Below are 24,194 nucleotides of genomic sequence, written 5' to 3'. Positions count from 1 at the left end.
ACCAAAGACGCGAGGGTGCATGCAAGGCCAGCAAACGATCGCCAATCGGGGCGCAACAGACGAAACCCCCCTGTAAGACAAGATGCAGCCTCGCATCAGCTGCTGCGCTGTTTCTTCGCCTGCAGGACACCAGTCCATTTTTCCTTTCTTCGCCCTTCTCCCTGCTCACGTCTCCCCCTCCCACCCCGGTCAATGCGGGTCATCGGGCAGAACGGGCCTTCCTCGTCGCTTCTGTCCCTTTCCTTCATGTCAATCCATCTGTCATCTTGGAAATTTTAGAACTTGTCTCTCCTTAACCACCAGGACTCCCTTCTGACTGACTCTCCACCCCCACCCACACTATCACGACGCCTACTCCGGATCTCTCACCTTGGATCGGTCCACCATTTGGCCCCCTCATAAGCGTGCCGATCGAGTCAACCGGTCCCGCTCTTATGTCCGAGGCGCATTGGCTTCGTTTCCTCCATGTCACACCCGCTCGTGGCAGCCGTTTGGGAGCAACTCGGGCGCCGTGATCTGGCAAGTATTCTACGCGAGATTATCGGGGAGCATGCGGCTGCGATCGCCGTCTCCCAGATCCAAGATGGCACCCAGGCCTCCAAGGTCGAGTCCCTAACGCGCTCCGTGTTTTGGATCCGCGCCATTTTCGATCTACAGAGGACGTACTTGCAGGGATTGAGGAGCGTTCATGATGGCCAGTCGAACTTTTTGCATTACCTATTGCCGTCGGATGTCATTCTGTCGGCCGTCATGTACCTGGTGCAGGTCAAGACCAGCCTGTTTCCGTGTACCTCGACCACCGCGCCCGATCTGATACGGTCTCGACATTTCTTGGCCCATACGTTACTGGCGGGCATTCGCCTGTTGCTACTGCGCGGCGAGAACCTGTCGCCCGATGCGAAATTTAACATGGAGCGCGTGATCCGTTCGGCGTGGCGCGACCCCGACTTGTCCGGTATGGAGAGATATCTGGTCAGCGACCTGTTGCCTAAGGCCATCAACAGCATCGGCTCGCCAGAGCTGTGTAGGAGTCAAACTCCCCTGGCCATGGGGAAATCCGGCTCTCCGGCGTTTGTTTCGGGAATGGTAGGTTCTGCCTCTGCACCGAGGCCGAGGTTATGATCCACTGACGTGAATGTATTTAGTACCCGTTCTCCGGGACATCGGAGCCAAACATCACGGAACTTTTATCCGCACTCCTCAAGAACAAGACCGACCAACTGATACCGTTCTGTCTCCTATTTGACATGCTGTGGGCCGCGGAGTCGGCCCTTGTCCAGTGCCATATTGATCGCCGGCGCATCTCCCAGGAAGAAGAGCACACTAGTGATGCGGTATTCGAGGTTGACGAGGCTTTCGAAGAAGCGCGAGAGACACGGACGAAATTAGCCAAAACAATTCTGGCTGCGTTCAAGGATGAATTTACCACTCCGTCCCTGCAGGTATTGGCGACCATTATATTGAGCCAGGACGGTGAGGGTCAGCCGCCCGTGCAAACGAGGAGGATTCGAGACTCGTGGGCTCAGCTTTCCGGGCTACGCGAGACATGGGAGAGCTCCCTCGGGCACCTGGTGAGGTGGTTGATCAACCGCAGAGTCCAACTATGGGGCTGTAACGGGGAGCTGGAAGCGAATTCACACTATTACCAGCAGAACCTGGCTAATTGGTTACAACTATCGCCTCTGCCAGATAGCGGTGACACATTCCAGGTGCCTGAAAAATGGGCCGATATCATCTATGTGGTGAATTGTCCTGCAGTACACCTCATTCCCAGAGGACTGTTAGAGGAACAGCTGAGAAACTTTGACAAAAACGCCCTCGAAGTATGTGCAGACCCAACTCCCCATATTCTAGCAGGATAATGCTTTTCCTTCACGACCCAATGGGTTACCACCGCGTCTACTAACAGCCGCATTAGCAACTGAAAGGGAACTTGCGGTTTTTGACCACGAATATATCCTGTCCCATGTGCCCTGCAAACACAAAGATCCAGTACGCACGGATGATTGAGCCTCTCGATCAAGTGACCACGCCAGTACTCCCTGAATCAGACAGCAACAGGCGTCTCTCACTCTCCGGCTCAATCTCCCGAAATACAACATCCTCGAGTTCTGTAAGCTATTCGACGAGCCACTCTTCGGGTGATGCATTGAGGAGTCCCGTCACACCGGCATCAGTTACTCCGGGGTTCAATGAGATCGGAAGCAATCAATCAGTTGCCATGTACCCAGAAGTGCTGGACCCATACCTGACTCGGGCGAAGGGAGATCCGTTGCTTGAGAAGGCAAAAGTCAAGGCGATTTCAAGAGAGCTGAAGAGTGTGAAGCTACCCATTAGTGGAGGATCTATATTTAGACGCGGTTCATCCCGTGAGGCTCAACTGCCTCAACAACCTCGATTCTGTTTCTCGGCATCTGGGGGGTCTCTCCTCCTTTGGGGTGCTGGTAGCAACTGGTTAGCGCGCTTCGAAACATCCTCTGTTGAAGCGCAGAAACCCATTGGTCAACGATATGACGTGTCCGGCGTACAATACGCTGCCGCAGGCGATCTGCGCTGCGCTGCTATTGCCGCTGTCGGAGAAGTGAGATCATACCAATTTTCCTCCTGCGATATCGAGACCTCATTAGCTAACACGAGTGCAGCACTATGAGCTTCTTATCTTTCACAAAAATGCGCCCATTCCAGAGGCATTCGTGACAATTGACACACAATTGTCTTTATTACCTCAGGTTTCCATGGTAATGTCGCGTGATGATAGATACGTCGCGTTTACCCTCAATGAGGAGGTTCGAATCTATGAGGTCGGCACCAGATACATCAGAAAAGTCTCGATAGACATGAATCTGAATCACCACAAAGTCTATTCTGCCGATAGCTCAATATCAGCAGATGATACGACAGAAAAGGGCAATAAACCAGCACTTGAGAGGAAGATCCAATTCTCCACCGACGGGAAGAACCTCGTCGTTGCGACTCATTTGGGAGGCCAGGATGCCTTTGTGGACGTTTGGAACTGCAGCACTGAGCAATGGAATGTCGGTCCTGACTGTTCGCGGACATTCAAGCTTCCACCGGTAAGTGTACACTTGATCTCACGCGTCACATCAACAACGAGCATTCTAACGGCAGACAGTGGACACCCAACGATAAAGGCGCCACGTGTGTTTTCTATGACAACTACCACCGTGCCGTCCTCTTAACAGCTGCATCCAAAAAGGATTACCCTATATCATCCCCTACTGTCGAGGAGAGCAACATGAGTGACCAATCTGCCACAACGATCATCCACGCCGCCCAATCACCGTCCGGGTCGCGGTTTGTAATTGCCAATGGGAACAACCAGATCTGCTTGTGCAATACCAGTGCTAGCGGGACAATCAGGCCTTCGCGGACAAAGAAGGCCTCCAACAAGATCAGCCCATCAGTCTTTAAGCCAGGAAAGCTAGCTCTCTCCTTCCCGCGGGAGAACGAGGTGCTCCTGTTCTGGATCAAACAGGGGCGGCTTATACTCCGCATGGTCCGGTTATACGAGGGCAACGAGACCGTCAGCGAGTACGATTTGCGGTCCGACTATGACCGGCTAGTAGTGGAGCGCCTGCAAATGGCCGGGTCGCCAATACACCACCGACAACATTCCTTGTCGAATCAGCCCATCGCGGAGATGGATGGTCTGGCGTTATCATCTCCTCGAAGGCCCGATATGCCCGAACTCCCGTCGACGTGAAAGGTTCTCCGTGTTTCCATACTCGCGATCGTTGAGCATGTACTTGATTAAAAGAAGGTTAGGATCCATTGGTTTGGTTATCTGTATACTTTTGTCTGTACTGTAACAAAGCGAAAACAAAGAAATAACTAACGTAATCCACGGCCGTGTTGCGCACCTCCGCCGCACCCAGTATGTTTTTGAAGCTTTGCAACCAACAACACCATTAAATTTGAATATATAGAAAATATAATAAACAGCTATTTACTAGGGCAGCTTCTTATAGTATGTCCAATAGTCCCACAGCCACTGCAGCGTGGTGGAGCGCGTTGGCGAGGCACAGGTGTAGGCTCATCAACCTGCTCATTAAGCTGCGTATCAAGCTGCTGAGTGCGGTCACGGCCTTCCTGTACAGATATAAAGAGATCATTTCCTAGAGACGTGAGTTTCCTTGCTTTTTTCTTTATTTTTCGCTCATTTTCAGCTCGTAGAACCTTTATTTCTTGTTGAAGAAGTCGGATCTTGTGTATGCTCGCGAAGTAGAGTCTGCGCCATTCCACGTAGAAATTCGGGTCAAATTGAAAAGCCTCGTTTATCTGTATCTAGCAGTCTCTTAACAAGGACTTCTTCTTCAAGAGCTGATAATTTATGGTCACTAGCGCGTGTTTCTGATCGTGATTGAATTCCATTGAGCGGATCAAGGAATGTGGTCTTTGGCACTTCAAATATTGCTGCAGCCTTTGATTTTGAACGAATTTTTTTGTTATTGTACGCAATGATTGCCATTTGAATTCGATTTTCTTGAGATAATGGCATTTTGAGAAACGGTGGTGATTAAATGACGCGTTGAAATATTGAAATATGATTATTGGGAAGTCGCGGGGAAAGTGGACGGGACGACCATGTGGACGGCTCGGCCGTGGATTACCGTGGATTACGTTACGTTAAAAGGTAATTATATTACGTAATCGCAGAGCAGGCCACCTGCCGCCTAACAGGCTAGAGCGGGGAGCTCCGCGGATCAACAAAAGACCGAGCGCCGGGCATCCTCGACGTCACCAACGACAGCGTCGACATGGCCTGACAAAGAGGTATCTGAGGAGAAGGAGAGCGCCAGAGGTGAGTTTTGTTGCTGTTTTCGATCCACTGATCTCATTCCTCGCTCCTCGCAATCCCCGCGTCTCTGGATTCTGGTGAACATGTGGATCTGCCTTTGCGGATGATCGACTGGGCGTCGGGCCATTGAAGAAGCCCCTCATGCACCGATACATTGCTTGCTTGCTTCTGTGAGCTAATCTCTGCTCGAATCTATAGGACTCCGAGGTATCCCAATGTTCTGAACCGCATTTTCCCGTTATTTGAGCACCGAAAAGACACCATTGTGTCAGCCGTTCCACCGCATCAACTACCCGCGGTGCATCACTTCAGGTCGACGTCATAGTATATATGCCATCCGAGCACTTCCCCGAACCTTCTTGTACCTACCAGTCACATCAACTCCTACTTGGATCAATACAAACCATCCTTGAATACTGAAACTACCTTTCCCCCCCTATACACAACCATGTCACAACCCGAGTACGACTATGCGCGTCGGCCCTCGCAGGCTGAAAACCAGACCATCCAGAAATCCGAAATCCCGTTGAAGGAGCGGTTCTTCCGCTACTTCCAACAAGAGATTACTGGTATGATTATAGCTCCTGGGCTGTGAAACACAGTCAGAGACACCCCTGACACTAGAGGTATCCTTTAGCTCTCCAAGAACAAATGGACCGTCTGGCAGATACGTCTCTCATAGGCGGAGAACGCACCGATGCCACCGATCATTGTCTGGCTGGCATCGCACGGTTATCCAACGAGGTCAAGGACGCAGCGAGCTACATCCCAACTTATGACCAGCGGGTATACGCGGAGGTGTGCATTTCCCTGCAGCCTGCATTCGCACCATGTATTATTATTGTTGCTGTTTTTACTAATGCCTTCTAGGCTATCAAGGCGCTCCAGGACAAGCTGGCCGAGACCAGAGCCCTAGTGGAGCCTCGTCCTAAGTTCAGCTTTAAAACTAAGAAAAATGCTTCAGCTGTCTCCTTGAATGATGCTGCCCAGCTTGCTATAGAACGTCGCCGTCGTGTACCGGGGTATCTCTCGCCTGGCACATCCTCCATTAGTTCGTCGGAAGGCCAGACCCCCAACTACCCGTCCACTCCGCTGAATGAACCCAACCCGATTCTTCAACCCCGGGCCGAATTCGCTCCTACTTCTGTTCCAGCGATTTCTGTGGACAAGCCGGACATGCTATCAAAGGAGGAAGATATGAACTCTGTCTTTGCTGCGACAGCCGTGTCGTCCGTGTCGGTGAATAACCACTTTGGCCTTCATATCATGCTCCCGGCATCCGGATCTACTGCTACTGTCCCTGCTTCCATCACCTCCCTCCGTCACTGCGTGGTGGACATGTCCATACCTACGGCGAACGGCAAGCCCTACACCAGTCTGACGGTCAAGAGCATCAAGGAAAGTCTCTTGATTTGTGGCCAAATCAATGGCCCGGCTCATATCACAGGCGCCGAGAACACCATCATCGTCGTGACTTCTCGTCAGTTCCGCATGCACAACTGTACCAACGTGGATGTTTATCTCAGCTCCTCGAGCAACCCGGTGATCGAAGACTGCCAGAATGTTCGATTTGGCCGTATTCCCAGAGCTTATGTATGTCCCTTGAGGCCTCAACTCTCGTTGATAGCTACGTACTGATTATTGTTTGCTTACCAGGCTCTGGATCACGATCGCCCCGATACCGAGGACCGCTGGAATCAAGTCGAAGATTTCAAATGGATCAAGCCTGAACCTAGTCCCAACTGGAGCTTGTTGAATGACGACGATGCGGTCCCAGAAGAAGTGTGGGCGGAAATCGTCCCCGGTGGCCCTGGATGGTCCCTGGAAGATATCCTCCGTGCCACTAACATAGTGAAAGCCTGATTGACAGGCCGTCTCGTGAGTTATTTGGCTAAAAACACCTTGCTGTGCTTGTTTTTTACTCTAAATGAGTTTAACTGGATGGTGGTCAAGAGCTGGTAGCATGGATGCCGTTGTTTTTTTTTTCTTTTATCTCTTTTATTTACCAGGAAATGGAGTTTTGCTGGTTGGTTTAATGCAATTTAATGCAGTTTTTTTTCTTTCTTGTGCTATTATAATGTACAGGCCAGGAATTGAAAATCCTTATATATGCTTTGAGTATATTGTAAGTAGAATATATACAAGTAGTATAAAATATACTTAAATTGTAAGAAGATAGGCTATGGTTTCTGATCACCAGGATTAGATGTAACACCAAGGCCGCTAACATGCTTCTCTCGAAGGATTCATGCAACACATCGAGGGCAGGTCTCTAGGTCTAATGTCAATTTTCCACACATTTTTATTTACATGTGCTCTACTCGCGCAATGGAATTCTTAGAATTCCACCCTGAACACCAGCACCTGGTTATCAATATCATACCCAGACCCGTCCGAGTACTTGAACCGACCGAAATTCATATATCCTGTGACCGAAAATTAATTAGCACCAATGTCCAAACGCTACCATATCCAGAGTAAACCGAGTAAAGGTTTCACTTACCATCCTGAGTCATGAAATCATTATCACTGAAGGTAAACAAGAAGTACTCCGTCTTGCCGTTGCTCTGCAAGGGCGCGCCTGTCGGAACCAGTGCCAAACTCTCCCACTTCTCATTCAGTAGTCCAGCGTCCTGGTCGCCGCCATTATGCAGGCCAAACTTCGCCAGTTCCGAATCGACGTTGAAGTCCAGGAAAGAGCAGTACTCGACAGGGGTGATGTCCTTGTTCAGCTTGCCCTTGGAGGAGGCGATCGACGCGCCGGTTTCGTCGTACTTGCCCTTCAGGTCGGTCGTGGCGTTCGAGATCGAGAAGACGTCGACGTGGCGGTACACGGAGCGGGTGTTATCCTGGCCGCGGCCGAAGTTCGAGTCCCGGGAAAGGACCAGGAAGTCGCCAGTCGGGAGGGCTAGGATCTCGGACTGCGAGGCGACGCGCATGGGGTCTTTCTTGTCCTCTTTCGTGTAGTCATTGTACTTGGGAAGGAGGACGGCGTATTCGTGCTTGAGTTTGGGCGTGTTAGAGGAGATATCATACGCGAGGAAACGCGTAGGCTGTCGGTTCTTCTTCTTGGGTCCGCCCTCTTGGTCCAGCGCAGATTGCAGCATCGTGTACAGGGTCTTGCCGTCGGAGGAGAGACTCAGGGCCTCGAGGCCTTGGTTGTTGTTGCGGCCGCTTTCGGTCTCCTCGGGAACGGGCATGCGCTTGGGATCGTAGACCGGCGGGCTGGCGGCGCTGAAGCTGACGGTGGAGTTGCGATGGGGGAGAATGGCATCCGGTGGCCGGATCGCTTGCACCATCTGCCCGGTCGCGGTGAATTTGTACACGTAGGGCCCGTATTCCTCAGAGACCCAGAATCCGTCGTCCGCCGTGTCCAGGACGAGTCCCTCGGCGTCGACCGTCACTCTTTTGCCGCCGGGGCCGGACCCCCCGAAGCCGTCGCCCTCGTATGTTGCTACAGGTAAGGGAGGGAAACCAGAGTATGCGGCCGAGCCTGTCTCGTCGGCATCGAGGCCGGTGAGGGGCTGGCCCTTGGGGTCGGTGAGAAGGATGGTGTCGAGATACTTGAGATGGAGGTTTGGTTTGGAGGGGTGTTGCGCCGAAGCATTGGGGGCGAGGTGAAGAGAAAGTCCGATCTTGTGGATGCGTGGCTGGAAGTTTATTGTGCCATTGGTATTCCTGGAGCAGTTTGTTAGATGCATTGATCAGAAATGTTGTATGGGAGATAAGACAGTCACGAACCAGCCACGGTCAGGAAGACAGTAGGCGACGCCTTCAAACGAACCACGGCCTGTCTGGCGCCAGGAAGCCTGGTCGATGGTCGCAGAACTGCCAATGCCTCCAAGAGTATCGCCGTATTTGTCGAGCGCGTTGGACGGAATGAAGCCGTAGCCTTCTAGGCCGGTGTATGCATACTTATGGTCCCCACAAGTCGTCTGATTTACAATGCGATTGGCACGTGGGGGAAGAGACAGCGCCGTCACGGCTGCCGACAGAGGCAGAGTGGCCGCGAAGAAGCTCAATTTCATGACTGATGGATTGGTTGCAAGACGAAGATGCAAAGACAGAATAAACAAAAATAAATCAATTATAATTTCACCACCATCCAGACTGGAAATGGCCCGACGGTGCAAGGGAGTTAAATAATCACCTTCCTCACTGAAAGCGAGGTATGGCGATGGCCAAGACCGCAGCGTCGAACGTGGTGGCGATCGCGCCTGTCATTCGCGCGATGCTAGCGTTGGTTGTATGATTAGGCTGGCACGAGGAGACTCTCATTGGCATTGATTGAACAATCCAATCCGACTTTTTAAATTAACTGTCAGGAGCATCATCTTCCCGATCGAGAACTAAGTACTCCTTACATGGTTGATCCTCCACCAATTCAGGACTTTCAGCCCCTCGCCATGACTCGCCAAACCAGCACTACTTCCAGCTAGTTATATGCCTATGATGTTGGCCAAGTTGTGGGCACCTTTGGATATTTCTTGGCATCCAACCCAAGGTCTTCGTACATGGTGTCGTCGTCTAGGAGTAGAGGACGTCGTTAGCCGGAGGATGTGACGAACCCACATATGACCAAGAAGGAAAATCCTACCTCGCAACGATTCCACTCGTTCTTCATTTTCGTGCTCAAACTTCTCAAGTTCTTCACCGGGCTGTTCTTCTCCGTCCTTTTTGTCAGCAGGATCGGCAGTGGTAGCCTTACCCAGGTCATTCGTGGAATCGCCGATCATGAGAATTTGAGCATTGGGGTAATCGATGAAATCGGGCTCCAATGGCCTCCAGCGGTAGTCGCCGAACTTTTCTAGAATCCTGTTTCTCAAAGTGAGTTGATGTAAACCTGGAAGAATGCTATCGGGCAGAGTAAAAGAGAGCCTTACTGTTCAGGATACTCCGGGCCTTCGGGAAGAGCTGCGTATGAGGGACCTGGTTGTTTGGGATTCTTAGACTGCACAATCCAGCTACCGCGGCCATAGAGACCGAAGTCTTCCTGGAGTGTCCCGATCTTGTCTGGGATAGTGAGGATATAGGCTAAGTGCGAGGCTCGTTTCTCGGACGTAATTGCATAGACCCCCTCGGCGAACGGTCGAGCTTCTTCGATACTACGCTCGCCCTGGGTGGCAGTCTCGTACTTTCCGCCGGCCATGAAGCTGTCATGTAGTGCTTTCACTGACTGGCCCGCCTTCTCCACAAATGCCATATCCTTCTCATTCCCACTTGTAGGGAACTTCTTTTTCGGGAGAGCCAACAGTCGACATTTCGAGCCAGCTTCTACCGTCCCTTGTTCTTCACCAAGCGTGGCTCCCAAAGGAGTGGGTCGCAAAACAATAAAGCTCCGAGCAATGTCGTTTATGCTATGAGGTTTCGAAGTATTGACACGAGGACGGTAGAAGAAATAGATGATACCCTTTTCGAGGATATTAGAGGTAACGATGTCTTCTCTCTTCGGCGACTTCTTCACACCATTCTCAACTTCGTGCCCCGAGGCTGGTTTCTGATCAGGCTCTGTGCGCAAGTCATAAGTATTGGTTGTATTCAAGTTAGGGCTGGTTTATGGCTGTGTATAGTCTCGCACCTGCAGATTCAGAGGGTTTGGTGTGTTCTGAATTGGCCTCCGGCGACTTCTCCGGCGACTCCTGCCGCGAACGATCCTCCTCTTGCTCAGACTTTGGTTCCTCAGCTTTCGGTTGCTTGTGCTTGTCATGCTCGGATGCAGGCTTGTTCTCTTCTGCTTGTTTCAGTGATTCGCTTGCATGCGTCTGCTCGACTACGTCTTCTTGGGCGGGTTTCTGGTCATTCTTCTTCTCTTTTTTGGGCTCTGGGCCTTTATCAGACGACTCCTTTCGCTTTGTGCCCGCTCCGCCCCGAGGCTTGGTGTCTGGAGCGGCAGCTATGGCCTCTTTGGCTTTCTGAGCAGCTTGGCGAGATGAAGTTCTGGTTGGCGCCATTGTAGGTTGATATTTCCACCAGAGAAAGTATGGGACCGAGCAACGAGGGTAATCAAGATTCTTGATAGAAAATGTCTTTAACGAAGCTACGGTAAGGTCGAGTACCTGCAGAGCCTCTTCAAGGTCTTCGAGGTCGATGAGGGCCGGGTGACGTCATACAAGGTTTCCCATCCGATCGGGACTAGCGCACTTTGGGTCTAGGATACGTCACGTGGGTGGTCCATACCCGATGGGGCAGAGTATAGATGCTATAGATCACATCTGATCAATGCTCAGATTCAATCCAGATCCATTAATTCGGGGGCATTAAATACATCCGATGCGCTGGTTGTGCTTGCATCAGTGAAGGGGGATTCGGGGGTGAAGCTATCGCTTGATCCGGCCTCACTGAGTTCGGGAGGAGACAAGCTGCTTCCCCTGCGTTGTCTTTTCGGACTTAGTGACCCTTCCCCATATTGCGCATCGATCATTCCAGTATGATCGTGGCGGGGTGTGCCAGAGGGCCCTGCGACGGTGGTGTTCGGCTTCCTCTTTCTGCCTCTTTTCGCTCGATGGACAAGCCGTGGATTTGTGTTGTCCGAATCACAGTGAAGATCCTCCAATGAGCCAACAAGGTCGGATTGACCTTTTCTGACAGGGCCCGTCGTCGAAGAAGTTATTTCGCTGGGGTCATCGTCCGGTTCCTCAATCTCGTAAGGCTGGACTACCACGGCGTTGGTGCCAGGTTCGGGATCCTGCGCAGATGCGTCTCCCTCCAAGGACAGCCGACTGTTATTATTCCATTGTATTTGGAATTGGGTCGGGTTCGAAGTGAATGGGTTCGTTTCAAAGGTATCGCTCATGTCGCACTAGCCTGGGTCCAAGGTATAGAAAGATCGCAAAGAGTATATCACCCTCATGCCAGATCGGAAACTCGGACTATCGAAAGATTGAAGGATGATTGGGGAATATCTTTTTGAGCAAGATACTTGAGCACGGAATGCGACCGCGCAAATTTGATTGTAATTTCCCTATCGGAGATCAAAGAATTCACGTCCAAGATAGAAAGGAAGACAGGAGGAAGGAAAGAGAGATATCATCAAAAAAGGCAATAGATGATATATTATGGATCTGAAAAGAGTTGGGAACCCTTAAATCTTATAGAGCAGCGGGGACCCCACGAGGAGGGAGGGTACGAAGCGTATAGAAGGCCAAAGAGCGCCAGGCAAGAACAGGTCGGAAACCCAACGAAGAGTATGTCATGGCGGCCTCAGGTGTCAAGGCACCAATCGGGCGGCCGCTCACCGCCGGGGCCATGATTGGCTCTCAGGCCTCGCTTACGGCCATTAAGTCCACGTTACTCTACCGCCCCCGTCCCTTAGCCTGGTCTGCTTGTTGCTGGCTGTTAGCAGTTAGTTGTCCAGACTGTCTGGCTAGGCATTCCACGACCTCACCTTGCCGCAATCCTCTGCCATTCTGCCCACCCCGTTGCAGTGGATGAGGTGGTCGCCTTCTCCGGTATTTTATTTGTGATTAGCGAGCGGAGCTTGCCTCCCTATGGTGCGGCTCCGGCCAACACTCCCTCAAGATGCAGTCCTCCCCAAACATGCTCACCAAGGTCCGTCTACCCCGGGTTTCCCCCCCCCCCTGATTCTATAACTCGACTTGTTCGCCTCCAAGGATCGCTACTCACCATCCTCTCGTGTACAGTTTGAGTCCAAATCATCCAGAGCCAAAGGAATTGCCTTCCATCCTAAACGGTTAGTGAACAACGTGCATGAATGGAGCGATGGAACCGGCCCACGCGTCGCATTTGGAAACCGCTGACTCCCGTCCTTTGGCAGGCCATGGATCCTAGTATCGCTTCATTCGTCCACTATTCAACTATGGGACTACCGCATGGGTACCCTCATTGACCGCTTCGAAGAACACGACGGCCCCGTTCGAGGCATTGACTTCCATCCGACCCAGCCCCTCTTCGTGTCCGGCGGTGATGATTACAAGATCAAGGTTTGGAGCTACCAGACTCGGAGATGTCTGTTCACACTCAATGGTCATCTGGACTACGTGCGGACGGTCTTCTTCCATCATGAACTCCCCTGGATTCTCTCCGCGTCGGACGATCAGACGATCCGGATATGGAACTGGCAGAACCGGTCTTTGAGTAAGTTGAACTCTCGCAATTGAGTTTGAATGCGGCTGATATCCGACCCCTAGTTTGTACGATGACTGGTCATAATCACTACGTGATGTGCGCGCAATTTCACCCCACCGAAGATCTGATTGCCTCCGCCTCCCTGGATCAGTCCGTTCGCATTTGGGATATTTCCGGACTGCGGAAGAAGCACTCGGCTCCTACCACAATTTCGTTCGAAGATCAGATGGCTCGAGCCAACCCCAGCCAAGCGGACATGTTCGGAAACACCGATGCAGTTGTTAAGTTTGTGTTGGAGGGCCATGACCGTGGTGTTAACTGGGTGTCCTTCCACCCCACTCTCCCCCTGATTGTCTCCGCCGGTGACGATCGCCTCATCAAGTTGTGGCGGATGAGTGGTATGTGATGGAAATTGGATCATCATTTGTGTTAGAAAAAGAAGTGCTGACAATTTGCAGATACGAAAGCGTGGGAGGTCGACACCTGCCGTGGCCACTTCCAGAATGCCTCCGCCTGTCTGTTCCATCCGCACCAGGACCTGATTCTCTCCGTCGGCGAAGACAAGACAATTCGGGTCTGGGACCTGAACAAGAGAACCTCTGTGCAGTCTTTCAAACGGGACATGGACCGATTTTGGGTCATCGCCGCTCACCCTGAGATCAACCTTTTCGCCGCCGGCCACGACACCGGTGTCATGGTTTTCAAGCTGGAACGGGAGAGACCTGCGTCTGCGGTGTACCAGAACCAGCTTTTCTACATCACCAAAGAGAAGCATGTCAAGTCGTACGACTTCGCCAAAAATGTTGAATCTCCCCCGATGCTCTCATTGCGGAAGCTCGGGTCCGCCTGGGTGCCGCCTAGAACGGTTTCATACAACCCCGCTGAGCGCGCCATCCTTGTCACTTCGCCCACGGACGGTGGCATCTACGAGCTGATTCACCTCCCAAGGGATGCCACTGGAGCTGTCGAACCCACCGATGTCAAGCGCGGCCAGGCCTCTTCCGCAGTTTTTGTTGCCCGCAACCGATTTGCTGTCTTCAGCCCGGCCAACCAGCAGGTGGATATCAAGGATCTGAGCAATTCGACGACCAAGACTATCAAACCCCCGGCGGGAACGACCGACATCTACTTCGGTGGAACCGGCTGTCTCCTCTTCATCACTCCCACTCATGTCGTCCTTTTCGACATTCAGCAGAAGAAGCAACTCGCCGAGCTGGCGGTTGCCGGCGTCAAGTATGTGGTTTGGTCGAACGATGGCCTATATGCAGCCCTACTCAGCAAGCACAATGTCACGATTATCACCAAGAGCCTGGAACAAGTGAGCACATTACATGAGACGATCCGCATCAAGAGCGCGGCTTGGGATGATGCCGGTGTCCTTCTGTACTCCACTTTGAACCATGTGAAGTATTCTCTTCTGAACGGGTAAGTTACTTTCTATTGATAACGCAAGTCACATATTAACCGGGATTAGCGACAACGGCATTATCCGCACCCTCGAACACACGGTTTACCTCGTCAAGGTCAAGGGTCGAAGTGTCTACTGTCTTGATCGTAACGCCAAGCCTAGGGTTCTGGAGATCGACCCCACGGAATACCGTTTCAAGTTGTCTCTGGTCAAGAGAAACTACGACGAGATGCTTCAGATCATCAAGACGTCTAGCTTGGTCGGCCAAAGTATCATCTCTTATCTGCAGAAGAAGGGTTACCCCGAGATCGCCCTGCAGTTCGTCCAGGATCCTCAGACTCGCTTCGAACTCGCTCTCCAGTGTGGTAACCTGGATGTCGCCATTGAGATGGCGAGAGAGCTGGACCGCCCTAACATGTGGAGCCGGCTCGGAGCGGAGGCCCTGGCTCACGGTAACCACCAGACGGTAGAGATGGCTTACCAGAAGCAGCGAAACTTTGATAAGCTGTCATTCCTGTATCTGTCTACCGGTGACCAAGAGAAGCTGTCGAGAATGGCTAAGATCGCAGAGCACCGTGGCGATTTCACCTCTCGCTTCCAGAACGCTATCTATCGGGGCGATATCGAGGATCGGATCCAGATGTACAAGGAAGTTGATCTATGTAAGTGCACCAAGCTGAACAAGTGTGTTAACACCTGCTAACCTATCTCGTAGACCCCTTGGCGTATCTCACTGCCAAGGCTCATGGCTTGACTGAGGAGGCTGAATCTATTCTCGAAGCGTCTGGCCTGACGGAAGACCAGATCACTCTGCCGAACATTGACGAGCCTTCGCGGGTGCCGCACCCCATCGCTCCCACTTTCAAGGCAAACTGGCCTGTTAAAGCTGCTGCCCACTCGTCCTTCGAGAAGGCCTTGCTCGGAGAAGTTGGTGCGGTTGATGACGATGCCGCCGCTATCGGCTACGAGCCCGAGGAGGAAGAGGAAGCCGTTGCGGCTCAAGAGACTCTGGACGATGAGGAGGATGTCGGCGGATGGGACATGGGAGAAGAGATCAACGTCGAGGAGGATGTTGACTTTGTCAATGTGGACAGCGCAGAGGCCGGCGCAGGCAGTACTGAAGCCGATCTTTGGGCTCGGAATTCCCCTCTGGCAGCCGACCATGTTGCTGCTGGATCCTTCGACTCCGCTATGCAGCTCCTGAACCGCCAGGTGGGCGCTGTCAACTTCACCCCTCTCAAGCCCCGTTTCCTTGAAATCTACAAGGCCTCGAAGACGTATCTGCCTGCCGCGGCTGGTCTTCCTCCTTTGGTGAACTATGTGCGTCGGACAGTCGATGAGACCGACAGCCGCAAGGTTCTGCCTGTCATCCCTAGAGACTTGGAAACGATTGCCAATGCCGACCTGCAAGAAGGTTACGCTGCCATGCGGGCCAACAAACTGGAAGATGGAGTCAAGATCTTCAAGCGTATCCTACACTCCGTCTTGGTGAATACCGTCTCCTCGGAGGCCGAGGTTGAACAGGCAAAGAAGATCATCGAAACTGCCCGCGAATACATTGTCGCTATGTCCATTGAGCTGGAGCGCCGTTCCCTTTCGACGGATGATCCTGAGAACCTCAAGAGAAGCCTTGAGCTCTCTGCCTACTTCACAATCCCCAAGTTGGAGGTGGCTCATCGTCAGCTCGCCTTGATGGCTGCCATGAAGTTCTCGTTCGCCAACAAGAACTACTCATCGGCCCTCAGCTTTGCTAACCGCATGCTGGCCAACGGCGGTTCCGCCAAGCTTCTTGAACAGGTAAGTCATGCCCTCTAGTTCAAATGCAAACCCAGGGATAGAATCGACAGCTAACGTGAAACTAGGCCAAGAAGATTAAGGCGCAGTGCGAGCGCAGCCCGCAGGACAAGATCGACATCGAATTCGACCAGTTTGCCGAGTTCGACATCTGCGCTGCTTCGCACACTCCCATCTACAGTGGATCTCCTAGCGTTTCGGATCCCTTCACCGGAGCCAAGTATCATGAACAGTACAAGGGCACCGTGTGTCGGGTATCCGAAGTCACCGAGATCGGTGCGCCGGCCAGCGGTCTGCGCTTGTTCGTGCCCGGCCAATTTTGAAGAATGACTAGACCTGAATCTTTTTTTACTTTCAATCCTGTAATTCCCCCTTTGACCAAACCAGCTCCAAATGTATGTTCGTGTGGAAATGAGGTGTAGCGCTGGGGTGGCTGCGCTCTACTAGATGTATGGATCTGTTGTCTCCGATAATTACTCAGCGACGTTAGCTATGTTAACTTGGTTCTTTTTTCTTTTCTGCAATGCATGTGAACTGTTGAATACAATATGAAAAATAGAAGAATAGAGTAGAGTTGCGGTCTATTTCACAGTAATCATACATACATAGGAAGGGTTCCTTATCTATCCAAAATGCCATCGCACATGAGAATATCATACAGCGCAGAGTGCAGCGTGCATCTGCACCTTCTGTACCCATCCATCTCGGCCCCAACAGACTGCCTAGGCACATCTAGCAGAGTCCGAGGCCACTCAATCAATCACACCTCCCATCCTTCCAGCCCGTCCTCCACCGCTCCTCCCAAAACCGACAATCGAATTCCTTCTTTCCCAGCTTGCGATTCACCTCATTATGCGCCTCGCACATCCACGTCCCGAAATCCGCGCGCCCGCCTAACCGCGGCGCGTTCTTCCCACTTGGCTCGGCCATCCACGTGCGGAAATCGTCCGCACATACCCAGCACGGATATAGTCGCGAGAAGAGCTTCAGGAACGTTCGCATCTCCGTCTGCTGCTCTGTTGTCGCTTTCGTTGGATACGTCGCCGTCATCGAGTGTAGGAGGGTCCAGGTCGAGCGGCCGAGTTTCTCGACGTCTGGGGGGCATTCATTTCGCGAGGGGGTGGGATTGGAGGAGGGGGGTTTTGTGACGGGATCGTTGGAGGATGTCGAGGTCGGGGTCGAAGTTGCTGCGGATGCGGCGCCGGAGGTTTTGGCTTGCTTGGTGAGGGCGCGCCACGATGCGGCGGAGGTGCAGAGACGGCATCTAGGAAGGAACTGGATTAGTATTTCTGGAGGAACGTTCGGGGGATTGAATTGGGATTGAACGTACGGTTTCCCATCTTTGTCTAGGACGAGGCCGTTGGCTAGTTTGGACTTTGAGTCATCGTCTTTGGAGTCGGTTGAGGAGCTTGCCGTCGCTGTAGGCTGATGTGGAAAGGGAGACTTGAACGGTTTATGTTGCGATTCTTCCGCCATGATTGTTTACTCTGGGGTGAGGGCGCTGATCGCGAATCGGTAGGTGGGTATAGAAAGGGAAGTGTAGATAAGATGCGATCAGAGAAGTAGATAAACCAATCGCTTCGGAACAAATGTCAGGAATCAATCACAGATGACTATGCCAGAATCGTTCGGAAGAATATATGTATAGTATAAATAACAAGTATGAAGACAAGCAAATAATCCAAAAGGTCTGAATGATCGAAAGAAAAAGGCCGATGGATTGGTAATGGTGAACTAGGAAGAGAAGGCCGGGCTTTGTCAGCAGGCACCCATTCCCATCCGGGCCTAGCACTATCGAATTAAGGCATCGAATGCGCCGAGACCCAATCGACCAGTCACCCCGTTTGCTCTCCATTCCTTAGCTTCGCGGCCATTTTCGATCGATTTTACTGCCGTGCTTGTTAGTCTGACTTGTCGTCTACCTTGTCGTTCCTGCGGCTAAATTGCTGTCGAAAACCTCCCTACCCCACTCACGCTGGTCGTGTTCTAGTTTGTCGCGTCGCGGTTTCCGTCCTCCGCCCTCGATTGACAGCGCGCCGAACCGTTCGGTGCAACGCGAATTACCAAATTTGTGAGAATAGTTGAACGAGTTTTAGAAATATATCCTACAAGTACCCTATCATAATGGCTCCTCGATACGCCCTGTCGGACTCCGAAGCCGAATCTGAACCAGAACAGCCGACAGCTCCCTCCGATGATGCGTTGGAGAAAGCTCTACGCGACACGGTCGCCGAAATATACAACACAGGGAATATGGAGGAATTGACGGTGAAACGGGTGCGACTAGCTGCGGAAAAGTCCCTTGAACTGGAGCCGGGGTTCTTCAAGGCCGACGACGCGTGGAAAGCAAAGAGTGAGCAGATTATCAGGGAAGCTGTGGTATGTTTTTCTTGGGTCCATTGTCTGTTTCGCAAGTCCTGGTTACTGAAACCATCTTCTTATCACAGGAATCACAAGACAATGCGTCTGAACGGTCTGACGGTGACGAGGAAGAGAAAAAAGCCTCTTCGCCCCCTCCAGCCAAATTCAAACCCGCCAAGCGCACCAAGCCAGACGTTTCGGCTCCGCGAAAACGACGGAAGGCGAGCACCCCAGAACCTGAGGAAGTTAACGAAGATGGGAACGAGGATGATGAAGAACAAGGAAGCGATGCGGCGAGTGACGAAAGCGAAGAGAAGGCCAAGAAGCCCACCAAGGGGTCTAAGGCAAAGCAGGGAAAGAAGTCCCAATCCAACCCGAAACCGAAGACAGTTGAAGAGTCTGATGACGAGAAGGAGCAAGATATCAAACCATCGGAGGAATCGAAGGTAGACCCAAAGGACGATTCAGAAAGTGAAATGTCGGTAGTCCTCGACGAGGAGCCTCAGCCCACCCGCAAACGACAGAAGAGCTCCGAGGCAGCCGCACCTAAGGGCAAGAAAAAGGCAGCCCCGAAGCCCAAGGACGCGGACATCGACCCGAATGATGCAGAGATCAAGCGGTTGCAAGGCTGGCTGGTCAAATGCGGTATCCGCAAAATGTGGTGGCGAGAGTTGGCTCCTTACGACACTCCCAAGGCCAAGATCAAGCATCTCAAAGAGATGCTGAAAGATGCGGGGATGGAAGGCAGATATAGCGTGGAAAAAGCGAACAGAATCCGGGAGGAGCGCGAGCTCCGGGCTGATCTTGAACTGGTCCAAGAAGGCGCCAAACGATGGGGGACAGGGAGTGGAGATGAGGATGAGGGCAGCGACAACGCTCAGCCTCGACGAAGGTTGAATCGTGGACGCCAAACTCTGGCATTCCTAGACAGTGACGGTGAGGAGACGGATTGATGGGAGCATGGCTGGCGCATTGTCGGATTATGAGGTCCTTCCGCGATGTCTGCCTGGAGCAGCCTCCGGTCGAGTCCGAGAGATCCTGGGAGTTTGATGCAATGATATCCATCCACTTAAATCCACATAAATTACAATATCCTGTCGTTCATCGATTTGACTTCGTTCCTCCCATTCGTTGAGCTACGAGGCTAAAGACGGCGACCGACGATATAAAGAGGACGAGGTTGTAGAACTATCGAGGACATTGGTTAATGACTTGCTCGGGTGCTTCGAAACATTTCATTCAAGGATCATACCGCCGTTCGTGAGTACTCATTCTCTTCTGACTCGGATCGCGCCTCCACAAAGAGACGTCGAAGGTTGGGTAATTTCGCCTGTGGGTACATGGTTAGCATTGCTTGCGTTGACATAGCGCGAAGAGAAGGAGAGGGTTTACCATAGACAGATATTTAAAATCACCAAATGTCAAAGATTGAAAAGGTAGTCAGGAGTTTGAGGCCGATCAGCGACGGTGTCGAAGAAGCGGCGGGATGTCTTGTTGGTTGTTCGCAGGATGAAGTCCGGGGAGGTTTTAGTGAGCCGCTTTGTGGACAACTTTTGGGCCCAGACACTCTCGTTCTCTCCCTGACCTTCCATCGTCCACCATCCTTCCTCTCCGCCCCTCGACTCTCCACACCCATTCCTCTTCCGCCTTTTCTCGACTCTCTCAGCTGGAGGAGGTCGTCTTCTATATCTCCGATCATTTTTTCCCACGCCTCCCCCCTTCCACTCCGAGTTATTCCTCGACTCCCTGAAGCCACCGGCGTGGACATTCCCCGCAGTGGTCCGCAAGGACGCTCTGTCATACCCAACTTCGAGCCCCTTATTTCTTGCGGAGGGGCGACTTGGACGTCATTAGTACTTGATTCCTCCCGAAATGGCAATGAATCGCATAAAAGGCGCCTTCGCGGTGCCTAAGAAAGGAGAGACGTTTGAATTGCGAGCTGGCCTTGTGTATGCGATTTTCCTCCGACTATCTTGTGATACCTGTCCATTGAGAAGGTGATGCTAACCAAGACATTAGATCCCAGTATGCCTACGAACGGTATGTCGATATACTTCGGAATTTTCCTATTACGCTCGAACATGGTGTCTAACCCGGCTCTAGAAAGGAGTCTATCCAGAAGACCATCATGGCCATGACCCTGGGCAAAGATGTCTCCGCCCTTTTCCCCGATGTCCTCAAGAACATTGCGACCAGTGACCTGGAACAGAAAAAGCTTGTATATCTCTACCTAATGTAGGTGAACGTCTACCCCGGTGACTGCTTCTGTGCATACTGATTTCCCGGTCTGCGACGATTAGGAATTACGCCAAATCTCACCCGGACCTGTGTATCCTCGCCGTGAATACCTTCGTTCAAGATTCCGAAGATCCTAATCCCCTCATCCGTGCACTTGCGATCCGAACGATGGGCTGCATTCGAGTAGACAAAATGGTCGACTACATGGAGGAGCCGTTGCGAAAGACTCTTCGGGATGAGTCGCCGTATGTCCGCAAGACTGCCGCGATCTGTGTGGCCAAGCTTTTCGATCTCAACCCAGCCATGTGTTTGGAAAATGGGTTCCTAGAGATGTTGCAAGAAATGATCGGTGACCCCAATCCTATGGTAGTCGCGAACTCTGTGACGGCGTTATCGGAGATCTACCATGCCGCTCCTGAGACGCAGGCGTTCAAGGTGACATCGAACACGCTGCGCAAGCTTCTAATGGCACTGAACGAGTGCACCGAATGGGGTCGCGTCACGATCCTCACTACGCTGGCGGAGTATAGGACTGGCGAAGTGACGGAGTCGGAGCACATCTGTGAAAGGGTCGCGCCCCAGTTTCAGCATGCCAACCCCAGTGTGGTGTTGGCTGCCGTCAAAGTCGTTTTCTTGCACATGAAGAACATCAACCCTGAGCTGTCCAAAAACTATCTGAAGAAAATGGCGCCTCCTCTAGGTATACCGCACTCTTTATCTTGCATGAGAATTTGGTATTAATTACTTGGCTCTAGTGACCCTGGTCTCGTCGGCTCCCGAGGTGCAATATGTCGCCCTGAGAAACATCGACCTGCTTCTGCAAAAGCAACCGGACATTCTGAACAAGGAGCTTCGTGTGTTCTTTTGCAAGTACAACGATCCTCCCTATGTCAAGTTCCAGAAACTCGAAATCATGGTTCGGATAGCCAACGATCGAAATGTCGATCAACTTCTTGCCGAGTTGAGGGAATACGCCTTAGAAGTGGACATGGACTTTGTGCGACGCGCCGTCAAGGCTATTGGCCAGGTTGCCATCAAGATCGAGAGCGCCAGCGAGAAGTGCGTCAACACTCTGCTGGATCTGATCAACACGAAGGTCAACTATGTTGTACAGGAGGCGATTGTGGTGATCAAGGATATCTTCCGGAAATACCCTGGTTATGAGGGCATCATCCCCACTCTGTGCCAATGCATTGATGAATTGGACGAGCCTAACGCTAGGGCGGCTCTTATCTGGATCGTCGGCGAGTATGCGGAGAAGATCAGCAACGCCGGTGACATTCTGGCCGGGTTTGTGGAAGGATTTAACGAAGAGTTCTCGCAGGTAAGTCCTCTCTCCACTTTGTTACTGCGAACCTGGCTGAGCTAACTCGTGCATAGACTCAACTGCAGATCCTCACTGCAGTTATCAAGCTCTTTCTCAAACGGCCTGAAAAAGCACAGGGTCTTGTCCAGAAGGTCCTGCAGGCGGCTACGGCGGAGAACGATAACCCCGACGTTCGAGACCGTGCTTACGTGTACTGGCGTTTGTTGTCCAACACGAGTGATCCCGATGCCACCAAGAACATCGTCTTGTCTGAAAAGCCGCCAATTGTGACTACCATCCACTCTCTACCGCCCACGCTCCTCGAACAACTCCTCAATGAGCTCTCCACTCTCTCCTCTGTCTACCACAAGCCCCCTGAGCAGTTTGTTGGCCAGGGCAGGTTTGGTGCTGACGCCGTTCAAAAGGCGGCCATCCTGTGCGTATCCCTGTTTACTTTTAAATCTTGCCCCAATTCTAATGTGCTCTCTTCTCAGGGAACAAATCGAAAACGCACGTGAGAACCCCTTGGCGGCTGCCGCGGCGGCGGCGGCTACTGGCGAATCATCGTCTCAGCAGCCCCAGAGCAACGTCGAGAATCTCCTGGATATTGACTTTGATGGCGGAGCACCCGCTTCTGCTCAAAATGAACCCAGCAGTGGTATGTCTGGGTTAGAAGGTCTTGCCGGCACCCCTGTCCGAGTGGAGTCTCCTGCAGTCGGTGCTCCGGCCCCCAGCAACAACCTTGGTGATCTCCTGGGTGTGTTTGGTGACGGGGCCCCTAGCTCGAGCAGCCCTGCCGCTCCCAATGGTGAAAGCGCAAGTGCAGACCTGATGAATGGATTTGCGGGATTGGATCTTTCTTCCAATAGCAACCCTGTGTCACCGCCACCTGGAGGTAGTCAGCCCAAGAAGACCAACGAAGATATCATGTCACTGTTCTAGATATGATGCTTTGGTGGTCCGGCGCAGGGTTGAAAACACAGGATAAAAAGGTCATATAATCCCATCATTAGTCCAGATGGTCCGGACCGTCTCGGGCTCGATTGTCCGATTTTCACCATTACCCATCTATCTTCCTCTTCTCAAACCATGTTCACCGACATCGTTTCTTCTGCTCTTCCGGCCCCCTCTTCCTCCAGCCATTTTTCTGTTACTTGTATATCCTGTTTCCCTTCACGTGGGGGTATTTCCCCCCATTCTATAATTCCCGACCAGTTTGGGCTATAAAGCTAGACTTGTTATTACTTCCATGGAGTATGTGACTACGAGATGCGGTGTAGCCAGAATGAACGCAAACATCTACCAAAATAAAAACATAAAGCCTTCCCTCACCCCAAAAGTCCCCGTAAAAAAATCAAGGAAAATCTCTCGTTCCCGGCCGGGAAAGACTCGCCCGTAAGAGCGGGAAAAGCATGACACAATGGAATTGGAGACCGAAAGAACAAGCATGGAACTACGTGGAGTGATTGTCCGGGATTAAACGTTTCTCCACAACGGAAATTTCTCGGTTGCGCTCTCTGATTCAGGCAGAATCGCATCATCCCATCGCAGGAGGACCCGTTCCGAAAAACGACGATGTTCTCAATGCAAAAGCAAAGGCCGTTCAGTGAATCAACAACGTCCAGTATCTATGTGCATTGCCGGTTCTCCGGTTCTAGAACGATGACGTCGCACGTCCACCACGCCGAGTAGATTGCAATTGCTTTGCAAGGATGAACAAGAACGATCCCGTGCAGCAGCCAGCAGCAGAGTCCGTTGGCACTAGCGCCGAGTACCTATCGGCAAGCCGGGATTTGCCCGTGATGTGCAGTGCTAGCTAACACCCTAGGGAGTAAGCTGGGCGCCCTTTTCCTAAAACCGAAAGGATATCGCTGTCATGCATGCATGCGGCGAGGCCACGACTGGGCAAATTGCGGTCTCCATTTGTACTGTGTCGTGTCGCCGTGTCGGTGTGTTCGGAACATAGACGAGGGTTTGACTAGGGGAGTGAGTGGTGGTGTTGGCCTGCCAGCGACGCTTTGAAGGGAGCCGTTTGGTATCCAATACCCAATGACAACAGAACGGGATTCCTATAATTCCCCTTATTCCTTACTCCATCACGACATTGGTTTTGTTGTTTCGCTTGAGTTGGAGACTGTGGGACCATGGGTTTTGTTGACCCGCTCGTTCCGGGTACATTCCGC

At 52.1% G+C, this 24,194-nt stretch overlaps 9 protein-coding genes across 9 annotated transcripts; 5 read left to right on the top strand and 4 right to left on the bottom strand.

Moving 5' to 3' along the window:
- Positions 1-465: 465 nt before the first annotated feature.
- KD926_007941 (uncharacterized protein) lies at positions 466-3,724 on the top strand (the record flags this gene model as incomplete). Its single annotated transcript, XM_053102778.1, has 5 exons — positions 466-1,086; positions 1,146-1,823; positions 1,919-2,581; positions 2,643-3,074; positions 3,134-3,724. The coding sequence occupies 5 exons, from the start codon at positions 466-468 to the stop codon at positions 3,722-3,724; spliced, it is 2,985 nt and encodes a 994-aa protein (XP_052960506.1).
- A 1,543-nt stretch (positions 3,725-5,267) lies between these two features.
- Positions 5,268-6,682, top strand: KD926_007940 (putative tubulin-specific chaperone c; the record flags this gene model as incomplete). Its single annotated transcript, XM_053102767.1, has 4 exons — positions 5,268-5,388; positions 5,457-5,617; positions 5,690-6,412; positions 6,476-6,682. The coding sequence occupies 4 exons, from the start codon at positions 5,268-5,270 to the stop codon at positions 6,680-6,682; spliced, it is 1,212 nt and encodes a 403-aa protein (XP_052960505.1).
- A 474-nt stretch (positions 6,683-7,156) lies between these two features.
- KD926_007939 (esterase-like/phytase family protein) lies at positions 7,157-8,847 on the bottom strand (the record flags this gene model as incomplete). The annotated part of the gene is made up of 3 exons (XM_053102756.1): positions 7,157-7,245; positions 7,323-8,497; positions 8,561-8,847. The coding sequence occupies 3 exons, from the start codon at positions 8,845-8,847 to the stop codon at positions 7,157-7,159; spliced, it is 1,551 nt and encodes a 516-aa protein (XP_052960504.1).
- A 419-nt stretch (positions 8,848-9,266) lies between these two features.
- KD926_007938 (uncharacterized protein) lies at positions 9,267-10,770 on the bottom strand (the record flags this gene model as incomplete). The annotated part of the gene is made up of 4 exons (XM_053102745.1): positions 9,267-9,346; positions 9,417-9,634; positions 9,703-10,327; positions 10,398-10,770. The coding sequence occupies 4 exons, from the start codon at positions 10,768-10,770 to the stop codon at positions 9,267-9,269; spliced, it is 1,296 nt and encodes a 431-aa protein (XP_052960503.1).
- A 278-nt stretch (positions 10,771-11,048) lies between these two features.
- On the bottom strand, positions 11,049-11,612 carry KD926_007937 (uncharacterized protein; the record flags this gene model as incomplete). The annotated part of the gene is made up of 1 exon (XM_053102734.1): positions 11,049-11,612. One exon carries the CDS (start codon positions 11,610-11,612, stop codon positions 11,049-11,051), a length of 564 nt encoding a protein of 187 aa, XP_052960502.1.
- A 725-nt stretch (positions 11,613-12,337) lies between these two features.
- KD926_007936 (coatomer subunit alpha) lies at positions 12,338-16,429 on the top strand (the record flags this gene model as incomplete). The annotated part of the gene is made up of 8 exons (XM_053102722.1): positions 12,338-12,367; positions 12,430-12,509; positions 12,594-12,913; positions 12,967-13,302; positions 13,363-14,329; positions 14,379-14,974; positions 15,028-16,109; positions 16,175-16,429. The coding sequence occupies 8 exons, from the start codon at positions 12,338-12,340 to the stop codon at positions 16,427-16,429; spliced, it is 3,666 nt and encodes a 1,221-aa protein (XP_052960501.1).
- Positions 16,430-16,862: 433 nt separating this feature from the next.
- On the bottom strand, positions 16,863-17,582 carry KD926_007935 (flavin-linked sulfhydryl oxidase; the record flags this gene model as incomplete). Its single annotated transcript, XM_053102711.1, has 2 exons — positions 16,863-17,370; positions 17,437-17,582. The coding sequence occupies 2 exons, from the start codon at positions 17,580-17,582 to the stop codon at positions 16,863-16,865; spliced, it is 654 nt and encodes a 217-aa protein (XP_052960500.1).
- A 648-nt stretch (positions 17,583-18,230) lies between these two features.
- On the top strand, positions 18,231-19,420 carry KD926_007934 (putative transcriptional regulator; the record flags this gene model as incomplete). Its single annotated transcript, XM_053102700.1, has 2 exons — positions 18,231-18,485; positions 18,554-19,420. The coding sequence occupies 2 exons, from the start codon at positions 18,231-18,233 to the stop codon at positions 19,418-19,420; spliced, it is 1,122 nt and encodes a 373-aa protein (XP_052960499.1).
- A 919-nt stretch (positions 19,421-20,339) lies between these two features.
- On the top strand, positions 20,340-22,953 carry KD926_007933 (putative AP-1 adaptor complex subunit beta; the record flags this gene model as incomplete). Its single annotated transcript, XM_053102689.1, has 7 exons — positions 20,340-20,416; positions 20,487-20,507; positions 20,571-20,702; positions 20,768-21,405; positions 21,461-22,029; positions 22,086-22,447; positions 22,506-22,953. The coding sequence occupies 7 exons, from the start codon at positions 20,340-20,342 to the stop codon at positions 22,951-22,953; spliced, it is 2,247 nt and encodes a 748-aa protein (XP_052960498.1).
- Between the last annotated feature and the right edge of the window lie 1,241 nt (positions 22,954-24,194).

The sequence above is a fragment of the Aspergillus affinis genome, assembly GCF_023601865.1.
Source record: "Aspergillus affinis strain CMG 70 chromosome Unknown NODE_4_length_623078_cov_86_301200, whole genome shotgun sequence".
NCBI classification, from domain to species: domain Eukaryota; kingdom Fungi; phylum Ascomycota; class Eurotiomycetes; order Eurotiales; family Aspergillaceae; genus Aspergillus; species Aspergillus affinis.
This window is presented reverse-complemented; position numbering and strand designations above follow the sequence as displayed.